General features: G+C 42.5%; 1 protein-coding gene across 4 annotated transcripts in view; it reads right to left on the bottom strand.

Annotated features, from left to right (window-relative positions):
• Positions 1-24,256, bottom strand: part of CDC42BPB (CDC42 binding protein kinase beta) — an 87,466-nt gene extending 63,210 nt beyond the window's left edge. For 2 of the 4 annotated variants that reach the window (XM_065749937.1, XM_065749946.1), the window contains exon 1: positions 23,888-24,254. In XM_065749937.1, the coding sequence (XP_065606009.1) occupies positions 23,888-24,065 (178 nt within the window). In that variant the 5' untranslated portion in view covers positions 24,066-24,254. Of the gene's footprint in view, positions 1-23,887 lie in introns of all 4 variants that reach the window. The other 2 variants (XR_010623016.1, XM_065749934.1) reach the window with 2 other exon arrangements.
• Positions 24,257-24,825: the final 569 nt, after the last annotated feature.

Here is a 24,825-nt window from a genome sequence, read left to right as displayed (position 1 = left end):
TTTTCTTACAAGAATACTCAGCAACAAAAACTAAAAGATAAATATTAATTATGTAATAACATGTACTTAAATTTGAACAAACAAAATAAAAAGCATCTGCAGAGAAAAACACAGATTCTATATCCCTTGGAACTGGATCCTTCAAATTGGTGGGTTAAGTAGTCCCTATTTCCTATTCAAAAACTTCACAAGTCCTATGTCAATCCTGCTGTTTTACCTTCATTAGTTAGCAGAACTATGGAACAAAATGACTCAGTTTAACCCATAGAAATGAAAAAATGCTTTCCCTCCTAAAAGGAAGTCGCCATTTTTACAAGCTATTCATGCAGTTCACAAATGTTGGTATTTAAACATTTAGCAAACACTGCTGTTAATAAACATTTTAACTTCAATAGCAACTCTCCTGGAAAACATAGCCCCAAACACAAACATCTGAATGTACAGAATGACATATGTGGACAGGATAACATGAAGCAGACAGTACTTCTCCCCTAACAGACAAGTTTGTGTCTTTCCAAGGTATCTAAAGTTTCTGAAAAGTAGATAACATTTGAAAGTAGAACCTAACATCCACAGAAGCTCTTCATTACAGATACCACAACAGAGTTTATGTAACAAATCAGAGCCCAGAGGAGGCAGCAAGCCAGTAATTCTCTTAAACTGATAGTTGCCTTACTGACATTTTGGAGCAGAACGTTGTTTATATCAGTATGTAGCCTGCTGCTTTCAAGTACTGGATTGCACAATTCTTACTTCTTAGTAAGTTACATCAATAAGCACTTCTAGACTGCTTTCCTGTTTTTGCCTCAGGACTGCTGCTGCTCCTCAGCTGCCTAGTATCCAAATTAGGAGCATACACACAACTACCACGACTGAGGGCACAGAAACTTGTTCCACAAAGTATGAGAACTCCTGTTTGCCATTTGACCTTGCCAGGATGATGCCAAGTGATACATCCACTAACACAGAATCGTTAAAGGGCTTCAGATTTCTATGTTATAAGTAGGGAATTGAAAGTAAAGGTGTTTTGTTTTTTTTCCCCATACTTTGGAATGATTTATTACATTTTACAGATTAGTTTTGATCCCAATATTAACAGCTGGAGTTGATGTAATACTTAATGAAAGTATTGTATTCTGGCAAACAAAAGCATTAACTGTACTGGGGGTTTTATTGGCAGCAACTACTGAATTTTGTTATATATACTGTTGTCAGGGTAACTAGCCCTGAGTAAGTGCATGAGCTTGTTTATTCATGACTGAAACTTTAAGCAAAATTTAGGTTAGTCATTCTACATGAAATGTATTTCACGTGAAATATATGCATCTCTGTGTTTTCACTCATGCTGATTTGGCATTATTGTACTTGCACTTGCTTGGAAGAAGGATGTTCTCTGTAAGTCCACCCAGGGGAAAAAAAATCTACTAATTTTAAGGAGCCAAGAAACGCTTGCTTTCAAGAATGTAATATACAACAGTCACATTCTATGTTTTGATCAATATTCATAAATTGAAGTGAAACGCCAACATTTATTTCCTCACTGAAAACCAAGGTATGTATGAAAGACATAATTCTTCCCCACAAAGAAATTATATTCCAATCATGTTCTCTTCTTTTCCTGATAGATGGGACCACGATGCTTTGTTTGCACTGAAAGAAAACATCAATTTGAATAATTTGAAAACGTAATTTGAAGCCCAGTCAAAAGTAAATAGGTTTGTGATTTAGACTTCTTATGTACATCTACACCACAGTCAATCATGGCATCTGATAAAAGACGTTTGCAGATGGATCTGTTCAGAAGGACCAGAAGCTGCAGGAAGCAGCAGCAAGGTGATGTGAAATGGCAGTAGGGCAGGGCAGGTGCACTCCAGCCCTAGCCAAGGACAGCAACACTTTGGAGCTGTACTTTCCCTTCAGATTCTGTTAATAAGTTACGCTCTGGAACCACAAAAGGTAGCGCCTTTATGTTGTAATGGACCAAAGCCTTGTGGGCTTGTGGTAACTCCTGTTTCAGTGGTGGAGCAGTCCAACAGCTACGATCTGAGGACTCCTTCATGTTTTGTTTGGCAGTGCAAGGTTCCAGAAATCCAGAGTCGCAAAAATCACTGAGTGGAAGCCGCCAAACGTTCAGGAACATCTGATGTTTTATTATTATTGGCAACTTTGAGCTTTAAATAAATGTGACAACTGAAAAAAACTAGCAGAGAATCACAGGACAATTCAGGATGAAAGGGACCTTGGGAGGTCTCCAGACCAGCCTCCTGCTCGCATCACTGTCATCACTGACTTCAGAGCAGGCTACCTGGGGTTCTGTCTGGTCAGCTCTCAAAACCTTCCATGGATGGAGACTTCAGCACCTCAGTGGACAACACACCCATATACTGTGCTTCCCTGCCCCAGAGTGTCACATATCAGAACTGATGTAAGTTTTAAACCTATATAATGAGAGGATAACATTCAGGCAGTTTGGATGTGCCTTCGGGGCAGGTCTATCTGCTGCACAGAAACCACACTCTCATTATCTATGCGTTCCCTGAACAAAAAGATATGGTAGAAAACTGTGAGAATTGCACAATATTGATGTCAAAGAAGCAACAAAATGATGCAGATAACTGTCTGTGGAGCCACACTCCAATATCTCATTTAAGATGCTGTTTTCTTTGGAGGAAGAACATGAAAGAGAAGGAAGTTTTACCATTTCTCCCCAACCACCCCTAACTTACATTGTAGAAATCAAGTAGCTTGCTTGCCCTTTGTGCACCCTTTTCAAAGAAACAGCATTCCTGTGATATTGCTACTAAAATAGCAGGCTGACAGGTTTAACAAGTTAGTGCTTGTATACATGTCTTGAGATACCCACACCCAGGTAGCCCCAACCAGCTTATGAGGGCTGATAAATACCTCCTACAACCCACTCTCCCTGCCTTTAAAGACGTACAGTCCTCTCTCTACTTCATTGTGAAGTTTTCCCTCTATTTTAGAAATGTAAATTTTTGTTAATTCCTCCATCCTTTGTTGACTCAGCCTTAATTTCTCCCAATTATAGATCCTTGTTTCCCTTTTCCTGCGGTGGCCTGTTTCTGCTTACCACTCCTGCAAATGCTTTCTTTCTTGGTCTGATTTCCTAAGGAAATAAAGCATCACACTTTGGCAGAGTATCCATTCCTCCTTCTCACTAACTTTTAATTCCAGTTTATCAAATTTCACTTAAAATGTCCAAAGATACTGAGTTTCTCCCAGTTTTATGAGAGCTGATGGTGACAGAAAAGACACCCACTGTGTCATCTCCGTGAAAGGAAAGGCTGCAGCACAAATACAGTTGGGCAATTGGCACATCCTGAGCTGCAAAATGGACATACCTTGGCATCCCTAGGCATGGAGGGTACAGTAGGGTGACACTGAAACCTCTGAGTGAAGAAAGAAAACATGTACCAGAAAAGATCAGGAAGCACAGTGGGAAGGGCAAGGGGTTGTGCCACTGAGCCCAGTCAAGGAGGCAGATCCCAAACCCATGGGAAGCCAGACTTACTTATGTAAAGAACAGGGAAAGGCAAAATTTTGTGCACTATGACACACTGTCTATCGGGCATTTTACTTCTGTCATGTTCTCCCTCCCATTTTTACAAGATGCGCTGCACATATACACTTCACTTATTCTGCCTGTCTCTTACTCAATGATCCGACTCTTCATCACTCACTCAGCATTCATTACACAAGCAAATTCAGTGGGGCAAGACTTTGGTGTTTAATCCAGTAATAACCAGAGAAGCACTGCCTAGTTCCCACTGCAAGGCGTTCACAGCTCTTGCAGAAGAGCCTCTTGAGTAGGACGCTGCTCCGTGCTGAGCCATCAAGTCTCATAGTTGGTCAGTGCTTCGTTAAATGACACATACTTGTGCTTGTACAACACCTGCAACACCTGAACCTTCTTGAGATCAACTGCCAGTGAGAAAATTACTAGGTGGTAAGTTCATTAATAAAGTTAAGATTATATTTTGAAACTTAAAATTAGCATATAAATGCTTTAAAGAGCAAACAAAAACAAAGAAACACCAGAAGACGTAACTCAGTCACAGGATTAGCTTTGTTTTACAAAAGTCTTCTGGCATAAGTTAAGCACAGTGCCAAACCACTTGCAGCCAGATACCTTGATGATGCTGGGAATTATTTAGATTGTATAAATCCTCAAAGATTTAAATGGACAAAACAGTCATTTTTGTTATGAGACCATACCATCCATAGTTTCTGCATATTGCTCTGGGAGGGGCGGTATCAGTCAAAGAAAAAATATCAAATAATAAACGCCAGAATTATAGATATCTACATGAAAGAGGAAGCACCATGCTAAAGGATAATGGCAGCAGGAAGAAGAAAAAAGAATTCAGTAGCTGCACTGATACTGATCCTATTGGCATACCTAACTTTGCTGGCAGAGGACTAGGGTATTTACCTTGAAACATCATCTGTGGTCACTGTTACTCATTAAGTACACTTTTTGTGGGGCAAGACCCAAAAGCAAGTACTGCATAGAAGAACTCCCTGGGCAGCAATATGCCACCATTTGCCAGCTAACTGATGAATGTTACCATGAACACTCAATAGCTGGCCCACTGCCCGACTAGCCCATTCACCTGCAGTGAAAGGCACTAAAGATAACACTGGAGACAGGCAAATACTGAAGAATGCACAGATCATTCTGAGCAGTCTGAATCACAAAATGCACTGCCAGTGCAACTGCTGCCAAAGCAATGGGGCTTCTCTGAGACCTGCACAGCATCAGAGCTCTAGCAGGCAGAAGAGGAAACAAGTGTTGGCTTACATATACAGGAACAAACATTTGATGACTATTTCCTACCAGTGTCTGTAGGTCTCTCTGAAAGCCATGCCTCCTATATGCATAGAAACCACAAGAAAAACAAAGAGCACAATAATACTATTTGATAAGTGCTTCGTAGCTGAGAATTTTCTCTATCTCACATTGCTTCTGCTACCACCTCACTGCACCACCCACCACCCCACTGCACTGGCATCCACTGTTTGGTCTCCATAGGCATTCAGTAAGCATCTAAGGATGTCATCGAGTGCCATTTTCTCCACATGGAGGAATTCAATTCCACACGCAAAAGTCAGACCTGAATGTAAATGCATGCGCTAATGCAACGATGGATGCATATATAGTCGAGGAACCTTGCACGTGAGGTCTACCTGAAGAGGAAGGTCACTGCAGAGGGTATAGTTTGATATTTCCTATCTGTTTCCCAGTTGACACCATCATTTGGCGAGGGAAAGCTGCAATGCCTTTCCCCAAGGCTCAAAGCAGTTCCTGCAGACTGAGCACCAGCCACAGATTCACTATCACTCTCTTCTGCTTCAAAGACTTCAATGACTACCGTGCAGCAACATCTGCAGCTCATGATTCTCCAGAGACAAATAGTAGATCTTGTTTTATACTCAATTTTCACAAGATTTTCACAGCATTTTTCTTCCTTTTAATTGCTGCAAAGAAATACTCATATTACCATTCCATTATTCTGGTGTTAAGCAATTGTCAATATCCAAAATCTTACGTTTCAACTATTCTTTCTTACAAGGATCAGATCCAGCTCAGAAAATACACTCACATCAAGTCATACACAGTCTCCTTGAATTACAGGTTTTCCCTGGGATTCTCTCTGACATCCCAGACATTTAGGACAAGCAAAGGGGGAGCCTGCATGACCACTTTAATCCAGGAAATCCATTCTGCTGCTGTAAGACTTCCTCCTCGTTCCCTCCCACCACTGCTCCACTTTTATTGTCTGGATCATCAGTAGTGCTCACATGGCACATCAAACCAGGAAACATTTCCAGGCAAAAGCTAACTTGTCTGTCCATCTCCTCCCACCAAATCATTCACACAAAGTGACTCACTCACAGCTGCAATGCCAGAACACCAGCCCGGGGCAGGCTGCAGGAAGAGACTGGAGAGGGACAAAAAGGCCTTTTTTGGAATTAATGTGGACCTGTTTCACACTGCAATCAGCACAGATCCGGCATGTGAGCATTTCAAGCCAACCTACAGCACGCTAGGACAGAATCTTCGAAGATACATGTCAAAACACTGTAAGAAATGCATGGCAACAAACATGGAATGCTGTTTTTGTTCAATGCAGCTTTATTTGTTCTGGTACCTGAATTTTTCTGTACTCCAAGAACAAGGCCAATTTTTGCAGGTGTTAGGAGAGACCATTCAAGCCATAGCAAATTGAGATTACGTACTGAAGCACATCAGTAATGGAAAATTGTTTCATGCTTCAATGCAAATCACTAGCTCCAAACAGTAAAATATCCATGATTCAATCCCCTTTATTCCATGACAAAGTTGTAAATATTCTAAAAATCCACTAATTTTACTGCACGATAAATGATCTAAAAAACAGAGTTAAGAACAGGTTTTGTGGAATTAACTGAGAATTATGACTGCAAAGGAAAAAAAAAAAAAAAAAGGTTGACATCTGCACTTATTTTCCAGATGGTTTCAAACTAAAGATTTCCTTAATCTTGAATTTGAGCTCACCCAAATTTCAACAATATGAGTGATTCCAAATTGTATCAGATTCGAATCTCTCACACACCCTGCTAAGAAATAAAACAATTCCAGACTATGACCATGTCCTGCTGATATAAGCTTACTTACATTAAGAAAGTAGCACTTACAACATCACAGGAGCAAAGTTCTACATTCCCAACTGCATGCCTTATTTCATCTTAAAACTATGAAGACCACAATCATTTTATCAATTACTACTTACAGTAAATCAACTTATCTTTTGCTTTCTCCAGATATATGCAAGATGGTCTGAGGTAACTGAACACTTCATGTATGCATTATGTAACAGCAAAATTTAAACTTTACATTGGTTTTATATTTATCACATGCCACCTCCTTTAAAGGATTGATGTTCCTATTAATAAGTTCTTTTTGGCAAAGCACCTCCACATACATTCACTGACAGAAGAACAATTCACCTTACGAGGCACCATCTTTCCATGCCTACATATTTAGAGTGAATGTAAGACATAGTTCAATTAAACTGGAGTGATCTTGGATCCCCTGCAACCAAGGGACAATTTCACAGGGCTGTTCTCTTTCTCTTATCAGCCGTAACAAACTCTGCTGGTCACACCTCATCAATGTGATTCTGCTCACTAAAGCAGCAGAAAGCTAGGCTACCAAGCAACACAAAGCAAGCATTTCCAGGTAGCTTAGCAAATGGAATCATCAGCACCGAAGGGTCAGAGAGACCGCTACACAAGAGTGGGCAAGAAAAGGAAAAGAGCTCAGGTGGTTGGGTTTTTTTTTCTTCCGTGGCAGTCATCTTAAATAGCACAGATCAAGATGAGATGAAGCATTCACACTACAGCCTTTGCCGCAGCCTTGCTGGTGCAGTGCTGGCCTGCCTTGGTGCTGCTGCATGCTAAGCAGAGCAAGGAGCCAAATCAGATCACAATTACCTTTTTTCCATACTTCAGTTCTCATCCAGATCAACAGAATCATTGGGGAAACAAAAGACAAAGGGGACAGAGCACCAGATCCAGGTAACACTGCACCTGGCTTTGGTTGGTTGAGGGATATACATATATATTTTTTGATGGCTCAAACTGCAGCACTGCACATAAACACCCTGAACTGTTTTCCAATTTGAAGCGTTTAGATAGCAACACCTTCTTCAAGCAAGGTGTGGCACATCCTTCTGTTCACTGCACTTCTACATGGCAGCATAGGACATTTTCTCACCCGTTTCAGAACCTCCTTAGAGCCCCAGATCTTATTAAGAGGTCAATGAAAAGACAACCTGTTGCTGTAGGTGAAGGTGACAAAGACGTCCACCGACTAATTATGGCAACCAGAGACAAGTACCTCAAGTTACTCAGAGGCAGAATTACCTTCAAATTTGCAGAGAATGCTCAAAAAGTCTCATGCTAAAACTTGTCTCACATTACAACAAAAGGCTTAGAGAGACTTTCTTACTAGAAATAATTCCTCTTCTTCAGCTCCCTGAATTATTTACAAAATAAGTTGTTCAGGAAAAATACCACATTTCTCATTTCATCTTTATTTTTCTTAAGTGTTCGTGGCTTAGAAAAGCCAAACACTGTCAGACAGAGAAGCCTGCAGAATTTTGTTCTAGAATAGTACACATTTGAGTTATCAGTTTGCTGAATACCATCAACTAATTATTCTGAAGATTCAAACTGACATATATCATAACATCTGCTACTAATTAAGAAGCAATAACCCTCTAAAATAGAGGTTTTTTTTTTCTTTTTTGGAATACACATTGAAAAGCTCTGAAAGAAAACATTTTGGATAAGTGAAAATTAGGAATATTGGATACACCATACTCTATATTCAAAATTTCAAAGCATCCCTGAAACCAAACATTTTCTCATAGTAAAGTAAAATTCTAGAACAGTGTTGAGTAAATTTTTCAAACCTGATTTAGAACAGAACTGAAGAGCTTTAACACTGCATGCATATGCACAGTACAGAACTTGAATCAAGAAGCTGAACACCACCACACATTTCCCAGAGACATTTCAAAGTCTCCAAGCATTCTAAATTTAGCTGTCTCTATACAGTCAGGATGAGTTCTTTCTTATTTACCCCTAACATTTCTGTCACCTACTCTCATTTAACTTTCTTTGTAATTCACATACAATACATTGCTTAAGCTCTTTCCCTTTATCCCAATATCGTGCATGTCAAAACCCACACTTTCACTTTTGTACTGGTTTAATACTTTGCCCCCATCTTTTCTTAAGATCTTCACCATATTATCTTTCAGAAACTCTTCAATTCTGTTTCACAACTTTGAACAACCTCTGAGCGGACCATCAGCCCCCACAGCACAGGTTAACAGACATCCTTTCTAGGCCTTCCCAAACTCCTTGGAGGCTCATATGCTGCATACTCTCCCATTCCAATCCAGACTGACCATTCCTGCACACCCCACTGACAGCAGCAGCAGCTGGGCTCTGGGTTCTCTCTCCTTCTTGCAATATACCTGGAGCCAGCAGGACTTCATGGCCATGAGCTGGTATGAAAATTAAGTCAATTGAGGACCATCCCAACAAGCTTTCCACACCACATACAGTATCTGACTAAGTTCTGCTCTTACTCTTACTGCTTCAAGCACAACTTACCTACACTCCCTTTTCTTGAATTTATGCAAATTCTCACACTATCTTTGTTTGGCGAGTGTTGTATTCAAAATACATTCGCCCTGAAATTTATTTCCAAGCATTTAAGTAGGGCATTCCTTTTCTATCCTCAAGTACAACCTATCTAGAAAAGTGTATTGATTTGAAAATACCAATTCAGGCACCAGAGCATCCAGAACACATTTCTGCTGGACTAAAAATCAAATCTTTATCTATGCTGCAAGCTCCATTCAGTTGACTTCCAACCTTTTCATTTACTCATACCTGAAAATAACAACCAAAAGCTTGCATGCTGCGGTGTGACAGCATAACCCTGCCAGCGTAGCTGCACTTGCAGAACCTTCTACGTCCAAAGAAGGAAACAACAAATACATTAACTTCCTTACCAAAATCTTCTGACAAAGTACATGGCCTCAGAGACCACAAGCAGAAGAATACAAAGGAATTTCAGCCAACCTTCAAAATATTTTAAGTCACTGCAAAGTAACTGAAAACCAGTACAGACACTAAAGTCAAATACACAGAGAAGACCCAAATGGTTGGCTTTCTATTTCTTTACACAACAGTGTATATATATATATATCCATCCCATTCCTTATATATATATATATCCATATATATATATATCCCAGTATATATATATATATCCCATTCCTTTCCCTTCTTTTTCTACACAGAATTCAATATCTTCCTTCACTATCTCCAATGTCATCTAAATAAACCCTGTCTACTTTGCCCATTCAGTGATTGTTTTAGCTCTTAAGTAATTTTTTCCATTTCCATTGACTCACTTTAAAAGACTGTTCAGCCCCAAACCACAATCTTTTTGTCAAACTTTCATTCCTGATACTGTAGCTCAGTATTTAATTCCTGATGTAACTACCATGGAGCTGACGTTACATAACCTTTTTGCTCTGTAAACATATCTGGAATCTTCTATTGGAAAGAAGTCTGGAAGAGATGTAATCTTTACATTTTTAGTTTTCCATCCCTAAGATTCTTAGGATTTACGACAGTTATAGCTCCTCTTTTTTTTAAAGCCTACAGGAAAAGGGTGAGCAGGTCTGCTTATTTAGTAACACAGCATTCCATCTTGGGGCTGTCACTGTGAAGGCAGAGAGGATGTGAATATTACCAAAAACATTTTCAATCTCTCAGTTGTTTCACGCTCTTTAAAACAACATAAAAGCTTCGGTCCAGTTCTTACAGACAGGTACACACCCCACAAGTCTATGGCAAGGATCTCTAAGTCAAAGACATCAAACTGCATTGAGCAGAACGTGCTTAAAAAGTTAGAATTTTCCTTGTTCCAATTTTCTGTAAAGGAGTTGAAGCCTTTAAGACTACTCTTCCAGCAACTGCCCTAATGTTTATACCCCAGCAGCCATGCAATTTTCACTTTATCATTATGTCTTGAAACTGAAATCATTTTTTCCCTCCTTTACAATTTGAGTTTTAAAACTGAGTTCTTAGCACCATCATTAAAAAAAAAATAGCTCTATGAAATCTTTAAAAATAAATACCAGGAGCAGCAATTTGTCAAACTATTGCATGGTATTACTTGTGAGAGCAGCCAGTGTCATTCTGTCCCAGTTTCTATTGCTCAGATGGCACAAGCACTTACTCTTACACAGGAACAAAGATGTACCAAGTTATTGTGAAGTTTTATAATAACTGAGAAGATTGTGAAGCTGCTGTCAGAAGTTCACTCCTGCCTGTTTGTTCAGCTGCATTTTAAGAGGAGAAGCTGGGAGCATTTACAAGTGTACTGCATGAAATCAAAATTGCAGAAGTAGGCTTTTTTCTGAAGGACTGCCCTCTAAGAAATGCGTTTTCAAAGAACTAGGATGTCATTTCAGAGTCTCATCTTTCTTACATTAACATATCTTAACACATCAAAAACCCTAAAAGTCAAGTAAGAATTTTCTAGTTATCACATATTTTGAGTATCATCAGTCCCTTCTCCCTCCTTCAAGATTCTATATAACAGATGTTTTAATACATAATCTCGACCTAAGATTTTCCTTACAGTACAATCTACTTGGTACTTCCAGAAGTGATAAAAATGGCTAATCTGACCATTGCTTATACTCTAATGATCCATACTTTGGACTGAGTGATGTTTTTCCTAGTTCTTTATAATTGATGCTTATTTCAATTCAAATACTACAGCTCCTCAACAACTCATTTCTAGACAAGTGTTAGAATAACAAGACTGCAAGTCGACAATGTTGATTTCCCCTTCCATGAATTGTTACAGCTAAATTTACTTCCTTGCCAATGAATCATTTTACACAAGAGAGATAACATTCTCCACCTAAGTCTCTCCGAAAATACAGAGGACAAGTTCTTAAGGATTATATGGGACATGATGGGGGAGGGAGAGACGAGGGCAAGGAGATTGAAGTAAGAAGTAGGTCTTGTCCATACTTCTCTCTTGCAGAGATAATCCATTATCTTCTACCAGCTGTCACCCATTTCAGAGCCCCCCCACAGAGCTCTGAAGGTAAATCACTGGAGCTCATTTTCCAGTAAAGTCTTTGTGTTCTTTATTCTGTAGCTATCTAGCATATACTTGAAGTAACTGCTATTATTACCAGTGGGCACAGTGATACATTAGAAACACTGATGCAAAAGATGATGGCAGCAACATGTGCACAGGGTCCACTGCTGTTTGAAAGACAGCCCTGCAAAGGGGTCTCTCTTAATGCAGTTAGTAAACAAGAAACCAAAATCCTGAACAATGAAGCAGAAGAGGAAATCAAGGAGACGAGAAGAGATGACATTTCTTGGCAGTCTTATGCAGCAACACTTGGCACAAAAGAAGAACTTACTGCCACAGCTTCACTCCTGTTCTTTCCCCATGGTATCTTTAAGTGTGCAGGTACATCCCAACGCAGATGCAATGCACTGAAAACAAAACATGGTGCAAACCACTTTTATACAATCAAACACAAGCACAGCTGGGGGCTCAGAATCACAGCACCTCGAACAGCCATATTACACTTGGAGAAAGGTTGCTTTTGAAAAACTAACATGCAATAAGTTTCTCAAGTACTAAATAGCCCTTGCCCCAAAAGGGTAATGGGCCATTACATTATGTTATATTGCTCTGCCACTGAATGCCTTCCTGACAAAACTGACAGTACATATTCTCTGATAAGGATATTTATCAGATTGCTATATATTTAGGAATTATTTTGAAAAATCTGATTCTGTTCCCAAGATTTTAGGGAAATTTTCCTTCATCCACTCATGCTCAGCTGTAGGCAAGTTACTAAAAAACACAAATTATTTGTATGGAAAGTCAAGTGTCATTTAGAGTATGCTCTGTCGATACTCACAGCACACCACCAATAAAGGAAGCAGTTCCTGTTTTCATTCCCAATTACACATTGCTATCTTCATCACTGACAGTACTTAACCATACTATCTTCCACACAGCAATATGATTTTAATACTGAAATTGTTACTGTGGGTTTTGGTTTGCTAATGCTCTAGCACTGATAAAACCAGTATGAAAAAACATATTTCAAGTCCAGCTTCATGCAAGTTTTACAAGTTTTTATCTTGCAGAGGGAAGCAAAAAACAAAAAAACCCCAAGGTTAATCTCCCATTACATCTTGACAGCTATGAGCTAGATTTATTTCACCCTGTTGTTAGCAACTGCTTGGTCAGACTTCTTCTCAAGTCAGACATAAGAATACTCAGAATTCTCCTAGATAGAGATCCCTTTGTAATACAGTACTAATATCTAGCAGATCAACAACACCTTTATTTTTCCTACGGAGTGATTCAGCCTCGCAGTCACACAGGGCTTGCAGGCTTCCCACAGCCACATGCAACAAGGCTTTAAAAATACTTCAACTGCTGTCAAAGACTAACAACTAGACATAAGGAAGTGGTACTTGGGAAAAAGCAATAGACATAAAGCAGAAATTCAAAAGTTCTTAAAACCTGTCCTAATAATTCTGTTGTAGGAACGAGGAAAATTGCTTTTATTAGAAGTGCGATATAACACAGGAAAAAAACAGTTCAGTTTCTCATCATTTACAAGTCCAAAATGTAGCTAAAATTTTGTCAATACTTACATTCAGACGATATGGTAAAATGCCAAAAAAAAAAAAAAGAATAGTGCATTTACACAAATTATTTGAACTACTTTATAAACCAACAACAAAGAACGATTTATGGCATTTATTTCTGTTTTCCTTCTGAAAAGTCTGAAGAACAACTCTTTCATGTTAAAACAGCCACAACGTTTAAGAAATTTATTAACATAGGGGGAAAAAAAAATCAATAATACAGAATGAAAACAATTTTTTGATTGGAAGTGACCTCTGCAGATCACAGAGTCTGTGATCTGCGCACTCCCGGCTCAGATCTGACTGAGGCAATGTCCAAATTTAACCAGGTTGCCCAGCACATGGTCCAGCTGAGTTTAATCTTATGGGATGGAGCTGTGGGAGCCCAGCATGCAGGCAGCCTCCATTTCCACAAAGATGCGCCACTGACTCTTTTTCCACTTGCCGATAACCAGGATACCCAAAACTTGTTCAGCAAGGCTCCCCAACTGGTCATTCCCCAGCTTTTACAGGTTCACCGTGTGAAGCTTGCGTTGAGCTTTGTGAGGTTCACAATGTGAGGAAAAATACCGTTGGTATGCAAAAGGTAAAGTATAGAATGTGATCTCAGCTATCCCCACCCTCCAAAGTGCCTGTAACACTAAATAAAACCTTTGCAATGCTTAATACTACCTGCAAGAGCAGGAAGTTTTTAAGCAGAGTACTATAATACTGATTCTGTCAAAACCTACTTGGGCACTTCTATTCCAGGGTTTGGTCACTCAAAAACATCCACGCTGCTAATGCTGAGGATAATTACCACAAGGCACCTTCCTAAGGACACATCCTCCAGCACTAAAAATATTTTAAATTAATCCCCTACCTCTCCCCTTTCACCTTTACAATTTATATCACAGACAACTTCAGGATGCACAAGGATTGCTTATTCCCAGCCAAAGATGCAGAGCGGACAGGCTCAAGCCTTGCACATACAGCACTACACCCAACCCAATAAATCCAGCTGGCCCTCAAGAATACGCGTGGATCAATATCCACAGATCAGCTGCCTCAATAACCAGTAAATGATTCAAAAGGCAACACAAAGACAGTCTGTGGGCTTGAAACAGTCTCCAGTTAGGCATCCCCATAGCACGCTGCCTTGTATTGCTTTATCAGGCAGCACAAACTACAGTTTAAAAACATACTGATGTTGTCATTATTCCAAATTTAAATTAAGTGCTCAGGAAACCCCAGGCTGAACTGGTAATTGAAATCCACACTTAGAAACATAGAAGTTAAAACAGACAAATTGAATTCCTCAGTGCAGCAATGTGATGGCATACAACTGAGACATTTTTCTAGCTAAAGTTGGCCTGAAGGAAACTTTCCGTACTATTTCCCTGTGACACAACAAGTACCTTATCTGCAAGTTGTCAGGAAGTCTCTTCTGAAAGATGATGTGTTCTGGAATTCAGTAAAAATACCGTGTCATCCATAAGAGGCAGAAAGACTATCACAAACTCTAACCTTCACCCTGCATTTATAACCAAGCATCCAGGGGGTTCTTACCAGTTATTTTATTAAGACCTTTAGATCACTTGGAGTCATTTGCACATGTAAAAATGTTCTTCTCCCTGCCCTATGTAATAAGCCAACCAGGGTGAGGTCCTGAATCATAAAAATGCTGTTTCCTTTTTTGAGTGAGTAACTTGACAGGGCTCCAGGGCAACAAAAGCATCCAAAAGAAACCCCTGATAGCACACAGTGAGATCCCACCCTGGCCTTGGAAGAACATACAAGTTAAATAGAGAGAAAATTCAAACAGAAGTTTCATTCCCGTTTCACTCATGGACAGAGTTCAAATGATCACATACTAGGTAACAGAAACTGTATTCCTGTGGTGTTGTTTTTTTTTTTTTCTTGAAAATTTTCAGTATATACAACTTAATGAAGTATATGCAACCACAGAAAAAAAGGACACATGCTACTTCTTTGGATCCAGTCCCAGAACAGACAGAAGCAAACAGAACAAAGCTGCAGAGCATGCATGCTGCATTCATCTCCTAGCACTAATAAGAGACAAGGAGAACACAGAAATCATACACAAAAATTGTAGATGGTGGAGAATAACTGATCCTATCACAAGAAGAGCTAAACTTAAAAACCAAACGTGCACCTTAAAAAGCAAATCCTGGAGAACATATTTCAAAATGATAATAGGATCCCTGTGTCTAAAGTCACCCTCCTGCTGTCCCTCCTCTGCCTTAATTACAGCAAAATAAAAGGCAGGCAGAGCACTGCAGCTCTCAGCATTGATCAGCCACGTCAAGGGCAGCAACGGAACTGGTAGCACACAGAAATGCTGCGTGAAGAAGCCAGCTTCCGAGAAAGGACGTGGAAAATTAAGATAGGAGAAGGCATGCTGTAATAGTAGCAAAAATAGCAGAGAGGACTGCTATCCATCCCCAGGGTCTGAGTGCATCACTGGAAGAAGTGGGAAACCAAGGACAGAGGAATTCTACAACAGGGACAACAGTTTCTGATGCTCAAGAAGGACTACCTCTTCCTTCCTCAGATGAGGCCAGATTTCCCTCACACACTCAGCACAACTCTAAAACTCATTCAGGTTTATAACACCTTCAATTATTTTCTTTTAAAAGAAAAAAGTTCTCAGCTGCTTTTTTTGCAGTACTCTAGCACTTAAACCAAGCGAGAACAAAAGTATTTTTATGTATCTTTTAGAACTTCTAGGCATCCAAAACTTTTCCATACATCACACGCAGGGAAAACGCACAGTTCTTCAGTTGAGGGGCTGCTACAAGCAAGAAACCGTACTCCTGCCACAGCTGCTGTACTTTAGAAGTCCCATCTTCTATAAAAAAGGATGCATTGACCACAAACCACACAGTAGTGAAGAAAAACACAGACTGGCCTCCACATAAACACTTAAGGAGCTTAAATTGTTTTCATCTTCGTTATTTATCTCACTGATTTTATTTTTATGAAAACTGGAACAAAATAATCCACGATTAAACTGAAATAACATTCAGACAACGCTTTACACACATCTCTAAATTCCCAAACATGCACATCTCACCAAACAGACAAATGAATTTCAGAAAGCAACAACTCACATCTATTTTTTTGATGGATAACAATTATAAACATGAAAAGAATTTGGGATATGTCAGGAATTGATGCTGCTTCTCATCTTCTCTCTTGTTGGCTTTTTTGGGAAAGGCAGATGAATATACCAAGTCCTTAATGGCACTGCGCTTAGGCAAGGTAGGAGCATCATCTCAGCCTGCATTAATGCACACCTGATTAATGAACATCCAAGTTTACTGTTCAACATTCAGTGAAGACATTCCCACTGTTTTCCAAAGCTCAGACACTTTTATAGAGGTCTCAAGCTGCGTACCCAGAGGTACCAGTCACATTTGAAGCTTCAGGCCATGGTTAAGCAATAACAGGTTTCAGCATTAAGACCCTGGTGACACGAATGACAGAAATTACTAACTCAGGCATTTCAGGATGCCCACGGCCTCAGCTGGTAATGATGGATGCATATGCTTAAGCTGAATGCACCCTAAGTATATCCACAGACATGATTACTGAGGTCTATGCAAAATCAGGGCTTAAGAAAACAGTGTGTAGCTTCCTACTGAAGAAAGTTACATTCATTATAGGAACAAAGGTGCCTGTAAGTGGAAGCTTGCGTTCCTGCAATCTCCATATGCTGATGGAAAAAAAAAAAGTGGAATATTTTAGTATTAGGAGACAGTTAAAAAGAACAGATCACATCAAACCACAGACAATGCACGTGAAAACTTTTAGACCTCAAAAAGCTTTTTTAAAATCAAGCCCCCCCCCCTCCTTTCTGTTTAAATACTAGAGCTTCAGTCAGACATATTAGGGAGTGTGATACAAGCTCTTTGGTGACTACATCAAGAAAGATTGGAATTCTCATGCAGACCTTGCAAGAGCCTTAGAAAATGAAGCTTCGTTCTGTTTGAAGCATTAGCAAAGCAGAAATCTAGTAAAAAGTTTTAATAAGCCCTTTCCACTTCTCCCAACCATTCTGCTTGTGGGCCATCAGCCCAATCATCTTTTCAGGCACAGGTAAATAAAGAGATGAGTCTATGCAGTTAACGTGAATCCTAGGCACCACACTATTAATGGCTCTGATACATTTGCAGTTTAGGTATCATAATTCTTCCTTTTTGTAACAGTTGTCCAAAAAAAGCTCGCATGAACTGCCTCAAGTTAGAAGGAAGGAATATAATGTAAGCTCCCTAAATCTGAAGAATCCATTGCAGTTTAACATTCCCAACTAATCTCAGCTGTAGGTCAACATTTCAGAAAACCAACGTACTAATATATAACCATAAAGCAAAACCAAATTACTAAAAAAAGCTAATGAAAGGAGGCTCTTCAGTCCTGACTCACGCAGTTAAAAAGGTTGTTTCTCGTAGGTGTAAAAGATAATTCACATGAGGGGGTGAGTCAGTGTCTGCAAAAGAAAAGGTTAGCTCAACTTCACTTGACAAAAAAGTTCATCGCACTGAATCTGATGAATAAACCAACTTCCAGGAGGTCTCTCACCCCTGAGAACACATAAGTGGTGCCAACCAGGGAAGTTTTAATGGTGTAAATGAAGCCTTTCTTGGCAAAATGTTGAATCTTAGTATTACCTACAAAAAGGGAATTTAAATGATTTTTATACTTCTACATGAAACAAGTCTGAAAAATGTTAGTTTTATGGATGCTTATGAAACCCTATTTCTGCATTCTACGTTATCACGTACTGTGTGTGAGACAGCACTAGTTGCACATTTCCTATGTGAAGACTAGCAATGCCTTCTCTATCCCTTCCTGACTTTTCATATATAAACATTAAATATAAAATAGGTCACAGCCTTTAACAAGCAACTTATTAGCAAGCTTATGGAAACTATCTATCCACAGGACAGAAGCGATGCTCACTTCCTCAGATGGCACAAGGGACAAGCTCTGCCCAAGGTGGCGGCCAATTTTAACAGCACATGACAACGAGCATCTCATCTTCCAAGCCACAGTACCTTCACACTGCCAGAACATGACTTCAGCATTCAATGCCAGCACTGCACAGAATATTACAGAAAGTCATTAAAAGATACTGCCCTGCTCTAAAAAGAAGAGATTAGAAAAGATGCACTATAAAGAGCTCATTACGTATACAGTAGTGAGCTTTGAACCTCATGTCTTCATATCATCGGCCTTGACTACAATGCTCTTAAAGCTAATGTGGCAGTTTTTGCTACTCCACCATGACTTAATCCCAACACCTATTTTGTAAAAGAAATGCTAACAGCAGAGAATGCTGGAAGCCAGGTTTTGGTGGCCTTGCTAGCACCTGTCTGCCAGATGACTGCTTCCTCACAAAGGGAACCCAGGCTACAGTGGCCTGACTGCAACCACAGGAAAGCCTTCAGGGAGCAGGAAAGGCTTCCAGCTGCATCCATGCTGCACTGTGCACAAAGAAACCATGGCCGCCGCCACCAGTGGCCTTTCCAGAACCCCTGCAAGGGTGTAGCTCCTGGCCCCAAGAGCCTCACCCACAGCCTCCTGCCACTGCCTCAAGTACAAGAGACCACAACAGGCTTTGGCAATCAGTTGGAAGGAAGACTTTGGTCACATACAGGAATTCAGACTTCTCATTTATCAGCTGCCTTCACTACCCAAGCAAGCTGTCTTCCCAACAGGCTTATCACTCCCTGCCCAGCTTCTGCCTGCAGAGGAGGATGTCAAACAGGCCCACTGATGCTGGGGGCACTTCCTGGCTTTTTCTGCAGACAGGAAGGGGAGAAAAGGGGGAAGTGGTGAAGGGAAAGAGAGAGGAATTAACAAATAATAACAAATCTGAAATCAAGAAACATGTGACACTATTAAGTGACACTTTTTCCTAATGTAACCCCCAAAAGGCCAGAAGGAAGATCCTCATAAACAGTGCTCCATGTCTGACAACAATAAGGTCATCTCAAAAACACTTCAAAACAGTTTCAGTCTCCTGCACCACTACCACACACTATATCCCCACCCCTACCTAGCTCATTTTCTGGCACATCGGTGTCTGTGGCAGACAGAGGATTATGGCTATCCTGCAGCAAGCTTTAAGATGCCCTACATGCAGGCTGCAGAAGCATGACCTTTTCTCAGGTCCACATCCACGTGCTTGAATACAACTGTTCCAAGCGGAGAGAACAGCTCTAAAATCCTATGAGATGAAGTCTGCTGCAAGTTTCTCTCTTCACTCATTACAGCTTTTTATTTGAAAGGCTAACATGCCTCTATAAGCAGCTGGAAGGAGAAGAAAGTAGGTCTAGCAGACTTGCAAAACTAACTCACAGACTCCTCTTTTAGCCCCCACCAAAAGCAAGACGCAAAACTTGAAGTACCAGTCCTCGCAGTGACCCAAAGCTGTGAATCACTGCACCAGCAGAACACCAACCCCTCTGCTGAGCATTCAGCACATGATTTTTCCATGTATGGCACAGCCACCCATGTAATAGACACATCCACCCAAAAGTGGCAGCTTGAGGCTGGGCTAGAGATGTTGCTGAGCATTCTGCACACGCATTTTTCCCCCGCCTAACCCAGAGTGAGAAAAAATTGCTGTTACTACAATAGCATGCACTGCCTGCCCATCAAGCCAGCCAGGCAGCCTGACAGCAGGTGCCCAGCTGGCCTGCTTGTGCTAATCAGCTGCAGACTTCTTTCTTCTTCCCATAGCTTCAGCCCTCGTTCAAGTTAGTTCTTCTCAGGAAAAACAAACAAACAAAGCAACAATAGCAACAAGGAAAAAACAAAAGCAGAACACCAGCCTAACTGGAGAGCAGACCCTGCACAAACTGAGAACATAGAAGATCAGTCTAACCTATTCAGACGCTGGCCTCAAGGTGTTCTCACAGAGAAATCAAGCCAGTGTGTAGTCCAGGAGGAAGACAACAACAAACAAACCCCGTGGGGATGAGTACCATCCCACCCTGTATAGTGGGCCAGCAGTACAAAATAGGGTCAAAGGAAACAAAGGCTGGAGCAAGAAAGCCTGTGCAGCACTAGGAGCACTGTGAATGCCAACAAGGCCCATTCCTGTTAGACTCTGCTCCAAATACGCTTGCTGACTGCCTCAACTCCTGCCAGGAGCTGCTGGAGAATGGAGCAGCTGGTTGTGCCAGTCCCTGCCGGCTGGAGCAAGGGGCAGCAAGCACTGGCCACAGCCCTCTGACACAAGTCCTGAATAATAAGGTGATGTCAGGTGAGCACAGCCGTGGTGCAAGGAGCCCCATGAGCAGCCATCCTAGTGCCCCAGTACATCTGGTGTGGGATGAGGAAAGGTTCATATTCCTCAGTATGAGGGAACAATGTGCTCTGTACATGTTGAACACACTGCATCTAAAAGCCAAAGGGTAGGGCAGGTGATGCATGCAGACCCAAACCATGATGGCTCCACACCCCTGCAGTATTCTCCCTGTCATGCAGAACAAGGTCAGACATGCTTCTTGTGGGATAAGTCTCTCAGGAGGTCCCTCTGCAGTGCACAGACATTACTAAGCACTTGTGCACAGCATAATCCTCTCAGTAACTCCTCCAAAGGCCACTTCCCCCTTGCTTGTCACATCTTCAAGTAGTCTACCAGTGGGCTTGCACAGCTTCAGCCAAAGGAAGGAGGCTGATCTGTGGGTCTTCCAGGGCACCAGGACTGCCCATTGCCAGCACCTCCTGGAATGTGAGCCAGGTCGCTCGCCTGGCAACCCTACTGTGCTACAAGGTCTGGCAGGGAAGGGCAAGGAATTTGTCCTCAGAGGCACAAGGTTTATAGCAGACCAGCTTCACTGGCAACCTTCAGAGAGGAAAGAGAAAGTATAACTGGAATAAACAGGGCTGGCTGTTGGAGTTCTTTATTGTTCCTCACTCTAGAAGCAGCATATGCAGCCATGGCTTAAATGACACTAAGCACAGACATGTTCAGCAAGAATTTGCCAGATAAGACATGGGTCTGCTGTGGTAACAAACTTGGATTCCATTTCCACTAGGAATACCGAGCATTATTTCAGTATCTGTTATGTAAATAATACAGTGACAACCAATTGTGTGAGATCTTATTCAAGAGGAGCTGTAAATAAAAGTAACAGCAAGAAAATGACTTCTGAAATCTTCACCTGAAAGCTCAGCTAGTCCTTCTCCAAAGATACTCATTGTAAGAAAAAAAGAAGTATTATAATTCTATATCCAAAAATCTGTTCGCCATGGGAAAGATACAACTGCCAAGGTTAAAATGGCAGATTGTGACGATGCTTCTGAAGAGATGGAAACCACAGGATGCCCTGGGGCAAATGGCCACACCCTACACTCTTCAATGGTTACCAAATAGGAAGAAGGTTTTGAAGAAATAAGCCTGTAGCAGGACTGCCAGGGCAAAGCAGCCAGGTTTATAGGGCAGAAGCAATGAGATCGATCATATGGGGCTCGCTAACCTCTGCAGGTGATGTGCGAAGTTTCTTGGAGGTTGGCTGGGAGAAGCTGGCACAAGTCTCACAGTACTCACGTAGAGGAATGCTTGTTACACAGCTCAGTTTAATTTAACTTTCAGAATCATGCAGCTTATTTCCATTGTCAGTGATAAGTCTCCATTTTGTCAAAAGGAAATTCCTTCTGTCTCCAGCTGATAAAGAAACACGCTGATCTTCAAAGTATATCCCAAATATTTAGCTGCACTCTCATGCTGCCACCGACGTATAACAGCACACAGAACTCATGCCCATCAATCCAGAATATCTTCTAACAGAGAAACGAGCTGTAATTAAGACTGCACATCATGACATGAGGAAGATTAGTGCGTTTGACATGATATTTTCCTTATTAGCTGGAGGCAGAAACAAGTTCCTTGTCAGTGGAAACACTCTGTGAGGGCATTAGGACACAGATAAAAGGTGTCTTGTTGGCATTTACTTGCTTTTAACAGCTTGAAGGAAAAGGGAGGAACCCACGGTATCAGCTTTAATTGCTTTTAAGGGTATTCCCAGCTGATGGAACACAAATATACAGCAGTGCAGACTTAGACCCATCCCCTTACCAGGAAGAGCCTGGATTATAAACTTTTATCCCTGCTCTGCAGCACCAGATGGTAGCTCACATACATTTCAATTATTTATTGAATAGGCACTTTGTTATACTAGAGTAATCCCATGCTGCAGTAAGAGCTATGCACTGTTTTTATTGCGACCTACACTTTTCATCAAGTCAGTAACCTTTTCACATTCAGTGGATGCTATAAATAGAACTTAGAAAAAGCAATTTTACGAACAATTGGGTAATGGGTTTCTTCATCACACAGAAAATGACAACACGGGCATCCATCTGTAAGGCACAATCAGCAAGAGCTCTACAGAAGAAGCACACTGCTCTTTGGCCTGTCCCAAAGGACAGAAATCAAGGGAATCATTTAGGTACCATGGCAGTCTGCTATATCACACTGACCAGCCCAGACACGCTCACTCACTGAAACTATCAACTTGGAAACAAGAGTATGCAACACACTGAATTCTGTAGAAGACATACAAAGCTCTGACCACAAAACAACTAATCAATGCTCCCCTGGCTGCAGCTTGCAGGGCAGATGTGATAAAGTGGTTAATTATTCAGTTGGCAATCGCATTACTGACGTCAATAGAAGAGTCCAGGAAGTGAATCCTCTTAGTTTGTTAGCATACGACAAAGAGCGGTGGTCCCCACAGAAATTAAGGAGAACCAGCTGTCCCCACATCTCCGCGCTGCAGTGGAAGCACCAAGGGCACATTTGCATCACTGAAGTAAACCGCCCCTCCCCCTCCCTGAGGAAATCCTTTGTTTTGTGCGTTTTGTTTTGTTTTTGAGACCTTTAAAAGCTTCATTAACCTAACATGCAAGGCCCAGCTGATAAACAGGACAGCATTCCGGCGAGCAGCGTTCCCCCCTACCTCACCTCCCAGTTCTTCTTCCACGGAGAAGTTAAGCCACCTTCACTGCACATTATTATTCATAACTTACTCAGCTGAATAAACCAGTCAGCCACCATGGCCATTTTAACATAATTTCACTTAAGCATGCACCAGGTAAGGATCTCTACTATTCGCTTGCCTGTAGTCACCAACCTTAACAAAGCACGGAGGGACAGAAAAACTTAGGGCAGAAGAGCGATAACACGTATCCACGCTTCCTTTTGTCCGCTATCGGAGGGCTCTCACCATCACCCCGCTGAGTGCCACAAAACCACCGCACAAAGCTGCCACAAAGGCCGCCCGGCAGCGCTCCGTCCTTCGGGGCCGTACCCGAACGAAACAGACGTGCGACGTCCAATCTGCTTGCCGGCACGGCAGCGGGGCTCGGAGCCCTCCCGCAGCCCGGCAGCGCTCTGAGGAGCGGGGCATCGCCCTGTCGCTAGGGCTCAGCCCTTTCCGAGGTCGCTCCGCGGCCGAGCGGTGCTCGGGGACTCACGAGGGAGCACCGCACCCACAGCCGGCGTCCCCCGCTCCTGCCGCGCTGCGGGGCCGACCCTTCCCCTTCCCCCTCCCCTCGCCCCTCCGCCCGGGCTCACCCCACTCGAGAAAGTCGGACACGTATCGGTCGCGTCGGAGCGGCGAGTCGCGGCTGCACTCGGCATAGACGCCGACCAGCAGGTCGAGCAGGGTCTCCACGCTCAGCACGCTGTCGTTGCGCTGCGGCCCGTCCAGCACCAGCTGCTCCAGCCGCTTCAGCCGCACCTTGGCCGACATGGTGCCGGGCGGCCGAACCGGAGGACGGCGGCGCGCGAGGCCCCGGGGCCGCTCAGCCGCGCCGCCTCCCGCCCCTCACGGCCGCTCCGGGGCCGAGCGGCTCCTTCCACGGGCTCCGCCTCAGGCGCGGCCGGTCCATGGGCCGCGCCCGGCCTCCCGCTCCGGCCTCGCCCCGGCGGCGGGAAGGGCCGCACCCGCTCGGCTCCGCTCTCGGCTCCGCTCCTCCTCCGCGCCGGGCCCGCCACGCCCAGCACGCCGCGCTCCGACGTGGGCACGGCCCGGGAAGATTGGGCCGAGCGCCGCGCCGTAGCGGGGGGTGCGGGGACGGAGGGGGCGCGCCCGTCTGCTCTTTGCATCCGCCTCGGCAGATTCGCTGCGGGGTTGAGAGGAGGCTGCGCGTTCGGGGCCGCACTTTCGTCTCCCGGCATCTTCTCGCTGCTCTCGTGGAGTCGTTAAGATTGGAAAAGGCCACTAAGCACATCGACCGCTGAGACAATCTGGTCCAGCCGTCAATCTGTTGCCACCATGCCTGCTAACCACGTCCCTCAGTGCCACATCTCCATGGCTCTCGAACACCTCCAGGCGCGGTGACTGCAGCACCTCCCTGGGCAGGCTGTGCCACTCCATTGCCACTCTTTCAGAGAATAAATCCTCACATCCAACCATATGAGGAACGATGTACGTTGCATAGTGGCAGCTCCTGAGGGGCGAATTTGCCGTCACAAAATTAGGGAGGGCCACGATGCTCTGGGGAATGCTT

Source organism: Cyrtonyx montezumae, unplaced genomic scaffold, assembly GCF_038088225.1.
Source record: "Cyrtonyx montezumae isolate F1298 unplaced genomic scaffold, pur_monq_1.0 scaffold_10, whole genome shotgun sequence".
Classification (NCBI taxonomy): domain Eukaryota; kingdom Metazoa; phylum Chordata; class Aves; order Galliformes; family Odontophoridae; genus Cyrtonyx; species Cyrtonyx montezumae.
Note: the sequence above shows the minus strand (reverse complement) of the source record. Positions and strands in the feature narration are given on the sequence as shown.